The sequence below is a fragment of the Maniola jurtina genome, chromosome 20, assembly GCF_905333055.1.
Source record: "Maniola jurtina chromosome 20, ilManJurt1.1, whole genome shotgun sequence".
NCBI lineage: Eukaryota > Metazoa > Arthropoda > Insecta > Lepidoptera > Nymphalidae > Maniola > Maniola jurtina.
Window position 1 is genome coordinate 1,707,615 of NC_060048.1, and position 8,389 is coordinate 1,716,003.

Below are 8,389 nucleotides of genomic sequence, written 5' to 3' on the forward strand. Positions count from 1 at the left end.
AAGTTTTTTTTAAAAAAAAAAAGAATATTAGCCACGCTAATCATGACTAATACTAATACTCCCCTTTCCCCTCCAATTAAGCGTTAAGCTTGTGCCAGGAGTGGGTACGACAATAGTGCAACGGGTAGGGTTTGAACCGCCGACCTTTCGGAATTCAGTCCGCTCTTCAACCGTTGAGCTATCGAGGCTCTGAATAATTCAGATATAAGTTAGCTCTTAATGTAAATTGTAAACTGTTTTCATGGTAGAGATTGCCCATCCAGCAATAATTGTTATTTGATTTCTAAATTGCAGGATAACAATTTTACTGTACCTACTTAATGACTTATAAACTTTGGTATTATTCCGAATCAAACAAAGGTTAGTACCAGAATTTTAGTACCAAACAATTGCTTGCGAAAGAAGGCATTGTCAACTCGGCTATAATTTTCTTTTCGACAAAAGCTCTTTGTAATTTGTATGAACAGAAGCACACTATGCTTTTATAATTCGAACAGTCATTCTCTGCAATTGATTACTGAATAGTGTCACTAGTCTTTTATGTAATTATAATAATTATCAATTATTATCAATCACGAATCAATTTACTACTACATGGTGGAGATTGCATTGAGCAATAAGGCCGCCTTTGCATATAATTGTTTCCAATTTTTAGTTTCTTGTTTTGTCTTGGTTTTTCTATCTATGAGCCTCAATACCTCAACGGTTAAAGAGCGGACTGAATTCAGAAAGGTCGGCGGTTCAAGCCTCACTATTACACTACTGTCATACCTATTCCTTGCACAGACTTTACGCTCGATTGGAGGGGAAAGGGGAATATTAGTTATGATATTGACATAGCTGATATTCTTTATAAAAGTAAAAAGCTATGTATTTTTAACGAACCTTTTCAAACAAGTCACAGGAAGCCGCTGGATTTAGATAAGACCCTCCCAACAAAAGATAGCTATGACCAGCCGTGGAGGTCTATATTGATTAAAGATGATGTTAATTATGAAAATGATGATGATGGACCTTTTTAGCGTACTGGTGCGTGCTGGATCCGGGACTTACCTTTAGGTAATTCCTGGATTCGATTCCTGGCAAGGGTAATTTTGGAATTTAGTATACTTACCTAAGTTCTAAATTGACTCTAGTCTGGTCACTCGCTGACTGACTCTGACTCATCAATAACCAGCCCAAACCCTTGGAACTAAACAGCTGAAATTTTGCCCAGAGGTTCCCTTTATATTGAGCTACAAGAAATAAGGTTGGATTTTTCGAAATTCCCACGGGATAAGGAATAAAGATTTATATTTTCGCCGAGCGAAGCCGTTATCCATCGCTAGTCTTATGATAATATAATGCAAGTTATCACGACAAGAGTAAGAACTAATTGTTATAAAAGGTATCGAAATAATAATAGGTTTGATAGAGCCTTAGGCAAGATGGTCAAGCTAATGTGTTATGATCTTAACTAATACTTTAACATGCCCTGAGGTTGAATTGGTATTACCTATTTAAAAGTTCAATTGTGTGGAAAAATGCTGTCGATATTGAGTGACTGGAGTTAATAAAGAACTTTTTTTTTGTTCAGATACAAGTTAGCCTTTGACTGCAATCTCACCTGGTGGTAAGTGATGATGCAGTCAGATGGAAGCGGGCTAACCTGGAAGGGGTATGGCAGTTTTTATTAAACCCAAAACCCCTTTGGTTTCTACACGACATCATTCCGGAACGCTAAATCGCTTGGCGGCACGGCTTTGCCGGTAGGGTAGTAACTAGCCACGGCCGAAGCCTCCCACCAGAGCAAACCAGTGGTTTAGAAATTATAAAATTCCAAACTCTGTTGGGAATCAAACCCAGGACCTCCCACTAATAATACCACAGAGCTTACCACTACGCCAGGGAGATCGTCAAAAATTCAAAGATTAATAAGAACCTCATGTATGTTTCATGTTTGTATCTATACTAATATTATAAAGAGGAAACCTTTGTATTTTTGTATGTTTGTATTGAATAGGCTCAAAAACTACTGGACCGATTTCAAAATTTCTTTTACCATTACTTAGAGGGATTCTTCCGAATCCGTATAGGCTATATTTTATCCCGGAAAATAGATAGGATTTTTCGTGGTAGTGTCCACCCGTGCGAAGCCGGGGCGGGTCGCTAGTCAAAAATAAATTTGATAGGAAAATTGGGGTGATCGAGTCTGTTAAATAAAAAAAACGCATCCATATGACAATGATTAATGACATATTCCATTTATCATCATCATGATCAACCCATCGTCGGATCACTACAGAGCACGAGTCTCCACTCAGAGTGAGAAGGGTTTTGGCCAAAGTCTACCACACTGACCAAGTGCGGATTGGCAGAATTCACACACCTTTAAGAACATTATGGAGAACTCACAGGCATGCAGGTTTCCTCAAGATGGTCTCCTTCACCGTAATAGTTAAGTAAACACATTTAAACTACTAACCACTAGGCTATCACAATAAATTATAAAATCTGTCCGAAGTTACCGTTTCACAGCTCATACGTTTAACCGATTTTGACGAATTCGGCACATATATATTCACCACCAGGTGAGATTGCAGACAAGGGCCAACTTGTAACTGAATAAAAAAAAGAAGCCCCTTTCTTGACTATGGATTCCAGTGTAAAAGTTGTGCATGGAAAAAATCATTGTTCCAACTTCTTCTAATGCAGATTAAAGTCTCGGGACCTTGACAAATCACGAACAATGTCGCCTGTCATTAACAACACATCTTTCACATGAGCGGACGACCACAATAATTAGTGTATCGGCAAAATCGATCGGAAAATTGAGCAAGCATTACTCACACAAATGTAGGTACTGAAGATTCACTTGAACAGTCAAAGGTTATTCAGTACATGTTTAGGTAAGCAAGCCGAGGTGAACGAATTTCGCATGATATAAATATGGGATGATTTGGCGTAGCAACATTCAGAGTCCATCCTTTGCCACTAGAACAGCTTTTTGATATGAAGCTGGTAACTTTTTTTATATTTTTAATACCAATTAGTTCACTGAGGCTTGGTTTATAGTTCAAACAATTAGTAGAAGCTCTTAAGATGTAATTGAGTTAGTGCGCTTTAATAAATAATTAAAAAAACTGAAAGGATTAAGTGATTTGGATAACTTTGAATCCCTTAAAAAATAATAAACAGCTTTCAATAAAGCTCTGTTACAAAATATTATTAAGAAATTTTTAACACAATGGAATTAGTTTTATAAAAAAATACGCAATTTTTGTTTAACTAACACACAAATTACTAATTTTCCTAACTGTATTTTTAGTATCAGCAATTTTTTTGTATGGCCAACCAAACATCTAGGTTTCATTTGTAAAATTTTTTGATGACAGAAATCGATATAAAGTAATGAATACTTATGAAATTTTTATACTGACTGATTTAGGTTAAGCATAAATTTTTGGGTCTAGAAACTTGTGATTTTACATGCAGATTTCTGTTGTTTTATAATGAAGGCCCAGACTATGAAAGATTTTTTGGAAATTCCATCCAAGGTAACCCAGGTTGGATCAGTTAGTCTAGATAATGTCTTATATAATATTTCTTTTTATTTCAGCTAATACTCCTATCTGTCATAGCCTATGGCTATGCAGACAAGTTAGACAGGGCTTACCTTCCACCATTAAATGCTGCAACAGCAGGTGGCAGCCCTGGTTCATTACTTGCGCCAGGGTTGTCTGGACGACCAGGTTCCAGTTCAGGACAAGTAGGACCAGCTTTTGGACAAGGACTTCCATCAGGACGCCAGTCAGGATCAGGATCAACATATGGTGGACTTCCTGGAAATGTTCAAAATGGGCCTGGATTTGGATCTGGAATTAGCCAAGGACCAGGTGGATTTAATCAAGGTACAAGTGGAACTAACCAATTCCAAACTGGAACAGGCGGAAACGCTCGCCAGCCAGGATCAGGACCATCAGGCCCAACATATGGTGGAGTTTCTGGAAATATTCAAAATGGACCTGGGTTTGGGACTGGAGTTAACAAAGGTCCTGCAGGATTTAATCAAGAAGGTACAAGCGGAATTAACCAATTCCAAACTGGAGCTGGTGGAAATGTTTTCGCGCCTGGTGCTAACGGCAAAGTTCCTTTACTTGGAGCAAATGCTCCTTTTGGTTCTTTACAAGGAAATTTTGGATCAAATCCTGTAGCTGGCGCATATAATGTCGGTTCTCAGCAAGCTTACGGGCCTCAATCAGGAGCTCCTTTAAACCAAGGATTTGGAAAAGGGACCCAAGGTTTCAATGTGCCTCAGGATCAGGCTTACAGACCAGAGCGTCCTCAAGCTGCAGCTGACAGAAATGCTGAAATCTTGAAGTATGTAAACGAAAATAATGGCGAATCATACCTATATAGCTACGAAACATCCAACGGTATTTCTGCGGAAGAATCTGGTGTTGCAACGAATGGGGTGAAAGCTCAAGGTGGCTTTTCTTATACTGGTGATGATGGACAGGCTTACTCATTGACTTATACTGCTGACGAAAATGGATTCCAACCTCAAGGGGAACATTTGCCGACTCCTCATCCCATTCCTGAGGAAATATTGAAATCGATTGAAGATAATGCTAGAGCGGCTGCAGCTGGTACTCAAGAAGGTAATCGTCTTTTTGAATTAAATTTTTTACGATGAAGGAAAGCATCGTGAGGAAACGTAGTTCTCGATAAAGTTTTTAAATGTGTGTGAAGTCTACCTTGGCCAGCGTGGTAGACTATGGTCAAACCTTTCTCATTCAAAGAGGAGACCCAGATGATAGTTTTTTTCGTGTTATGATAATGTCTTGAGTCCGACAACTTCGTGTTAATACAAAATTTTAAAATATTTACTTCACTAATGTATTTCTGATTAGAACAGTTTTGTAGAATTACATATTCAAAACTACATAGATGATGACCGTGACTTTGCCCGCGCGGATTTAGGTTTACATTCCAATAGTTTGTACACTTTGATTTTCCAGGATAAGTAGCACATATCCATCCTTGGATTAGAAGCCACCTGTGTGCATCTTATCAATATCGGTTAAACAAATGGGCTATGAAAAGGTAGCAAACACACAGACATTCACACTTTGACATTAATTATGATATTAGTTTTCAATATTATGTATAACGTTTTAGGTGCGTACCGTCCAGAAGAATACGAGTCAGAAGGTCCCCAGCAGTATAATGTAGGACAAACTTCTTTTAACCGACCTCAAGGACAGGGTCAAGGCTTCACCCAAGGATCATTCTCAAAAGGACCAGCCACTCAGGCACAAAGCAATCAATTCCCTACGAACCAAGGAGCTTTTGGACCAAGCGGTCAATCAGGTCAGGCAGGTCAAACAAGTCAGGGATCTAATCAATTTGGCTTCGGACCCAGTGGACTTCAAGGACAAATCAGCCAGTATCAACAAACTTCTGGAAGTAACCAAGGCCCAGTCAGCCAGTTCGGCCAATCGGGTCAGATTGGACAAGTGAAACCTAGCCCAGGATCAAGTCCATTTGCTACAGGACAGGCTAAACCTCAAGGACAAAGTGGGCAATACCAAACCAGTATTGGTAGTAGCCAACGTCCAGTAAGCCAGTTTGGCCAATCGAGTCAGATTGGACAAGTGAAACCTAGCCAAGGATCAAGTCAATTTACTACAGGACAGGCTAAACCTCAAGGACAAAACGGACAATACCAAACTGGTATTGGAAGTAGCCAAGGCCCATTCCGTCAGTCTTCAGGCCAGGGTTCCATTGGCCAGGGACTAGGTCAAACTTCTCAAGGCCTGGGTTCTACTGGATACAACTACAATCAACCTCAAAATGCTTTTGGATCAGCTACACAATTTGGATCTAGTGGATCAGGTCAGAACCTTCCTCAAGCAAATCAAGGTCAGACAACTTCAACATTCGAATCTCAGAATGGTCAAGGATCTTTTGGTCTTCAGTCTGGTAAACTTCCTTCATCTGAAACTCCTTTTGGACCGTCCCAGATTGGCTTAGGTCAGTCACAGAATTTTAACAAACCTGGTAGCCAAGCTACAGGATCCGCAGGTACCTTTGGCCCAGGACAAAATCAATTAAATGCTAATAAACCATTTGGTTCATCACAAGGATCTCAAGTCAGACCTGGAAGCCAGGGCTCCTCAAGTCCAACTGCTTCAGGATCTTCAGGCTATCAATATGAGGCAAATGCAAACCGCCCTTCGTTTGGTAATAGACCTAGTGGAATAAGTTCTCAACCTAGTAAAGGATCTCAATACCAACCTAGCGCTAACCAGCCCTCTACTGGTGCATATAATGGAATTGAAGGCTCTACTCAATTTGGTAGTACTGGACCTAATGGTCAGATAGGTCAAGGTCAACAAAATGGAAACCGACCATTCGGTGGAACTGGCACCAACCAAGGTAGTTCACCGTTTGGGGGATCCTCTGGGACACAGAAACCTGGAACTGGAAGTGTCTTTGGTCAAGTGAATCAGCCTTTGTTTGGATCGAACGTAGGACCTAGTCAAGGAGCCTCACAATTTGGACTGGGCAGTCAACAATCTACTTCCGCCCAAGGTCCATCAGGTCCTAAAAATTCACTTCTTGTCCAAGCGCCTTACCAGTATGACAGACCGAGCCAGTCGTTCCCGCCTCAGCAAAGGCCAGGCTCTCCAGGATTCCCAGGTGTCAATGGAGCTTCTGTAGGATCTCAAGGCATAGATGGACAGCGTCCAGGTGTGAATGTTCGACCAGGTGGAAGTTCTCCGGGATCTCAAGGCGCAATTGGAAATAGACCAGGATATACTGGAGCTCAAGGTGCAAATGGACGTCCAGCTTTTACAGGAACTCAAGGAGTTAATGGACAGGGTCCAGATGGTAGTGCGCCAGGATCTCAAGGTGTGAATGGCCAGCGTCCAAGTTCACCTGGGTTACCAGAGCCCAGCCAAGGCAACCAAGGTAGACAAGAACAGTTTGGAGGCCCCAGACAACCACCAAGCTTCAGTGCACAAGAAGGTTACAAATACTAGTCCAAAGTTTTAGAAAAATCTTAGTTCTAGTTTTAGTATAAAACGGCATAAGAAAATTGTAAAAAAAACTTTATTTAATTAGCAGAGCATACGAAAATTATAAAAAAAATTACAAAGTGTCATATTTTGTACGTATCATAATGTAATTATTATGATTGTATGAAAACGATAGTATTATTAATATCACTGTGTGATTGAGTTATAATGAAAAATATCGAAAAAATCAAAATCTTTTATTTTGGCCTATTTATTGTCTTTTGAATTAACGGGGTTGTTTTTGGATTTCTAGCTACAGAAATCATGTCTAGCACAATTACAATAATTAGCGTAATATTTACTGGAAGATGATAAATCATTTTGCCATCAGATTTAGCCGATGGTTTATTTAGTACAATATTCACTATTTTATGCCCACAACTTTGAGCGCGTGGATTTAGTTCATGAAAGAGTGGGGACTCTTTGATTTTCCAGGATTAAAAATGTAGCTTATGTCACTCTCCAGCTCTTAAACTATACCCATTCAAAAAAATTACGTTGATCCATTGGCCCGTTGCGAAGTGATTGAAGGACAAATCAACAAACCAATAAACTAACAAACAAACACCTTTCGCTTATGGATAGTGATTTATAGACTCGTTTTGTCACTCACACCAAGTCCGAATCAAATCACGCATCAAAAGAATGGCAACAAAAAAACTAATCTATTATTTCCATGACAGCAATCATGTTATGAAGCTTTTATTTATACACACGTACTTAAAGTCAGTAATGATGGTAATTTCAATTGAGCGTAATAACTCAAAAAATAAAGCAATCACCAAATTATATGCTACTAAGAGGTGCGACCATGAACTAAGATCAAGTTGCATGAGAGCTTAATATGTTTAGACTGAACTGAAAAAATATAAGACATGTTTATTATTTACTAATTTACTCTTTTACCCGCCTTAAAAACGCAGTGATAGTCTAGTGGTTAGGTTTAGACAGTCGGGGAGTCCAAGATTCAATATCCCGGTCAAACACCTCGAACTTTTAAAGCAATTATTCCTTATATCATTTGCTTTAACGGTGAAGGAAAAAATTACGAGGAATCCTTCTCAAAGGTATGTAAAGTCTGCCGATCCGCACTTGGTCAGCGTAGTGGACGATGGCCTTAACGACAGATTTACTGTAACGCTCATGTCACGTTAACTCTGGTCTTAGGCCTCATTCATACGAGAGCTTTTTTAACGTCCGTTAAAAAAGCGTTCAAATGGAACAAATGCATTTCCAAGTATCTGTTCACACGTCAACGCTTTTTTAACGCGCACTTTGTATTATCAGCGTAATGCCGGGTTTTAACGCGACGTTTTTTTAACGCT

General features: G+C 39.5%; 1 protein-coding gene across 1 annotated transcript; it reads left to right on the forward strand.

Annotated features, from left to right (window-relative positions):
* The first annotated feature begins 2,964 nt into the window (after nucleotides 1-2,964).
* On the forward strand, nucleotides 2,965-7,028 carry LOC123875824 (collagen alpha-2(I) chain-like). Its single transcript, XM_045921871.1, has 5 exons — nucleotides 2,965-3,000; nucleotides 3,599-3,812; nucleotides 3,954-4,640; nucleotides 5,161-5,559; nucleotides 5,692-7,028. The coding sequence occupies exons 1-5, from the start codon at nucleotides 2,992-2,994 to the stop codon at nucleotides 7,026-7,028; spliced, it is 2,646 nt and encodes an 881-aa protein (XP_045777827.1). The 5' UTR covers nucleotides 2,965-2,991.
* The last annotated feature ends 1,361 nt before the right edge of the window (nucleotides 7,029-8,389 follow it).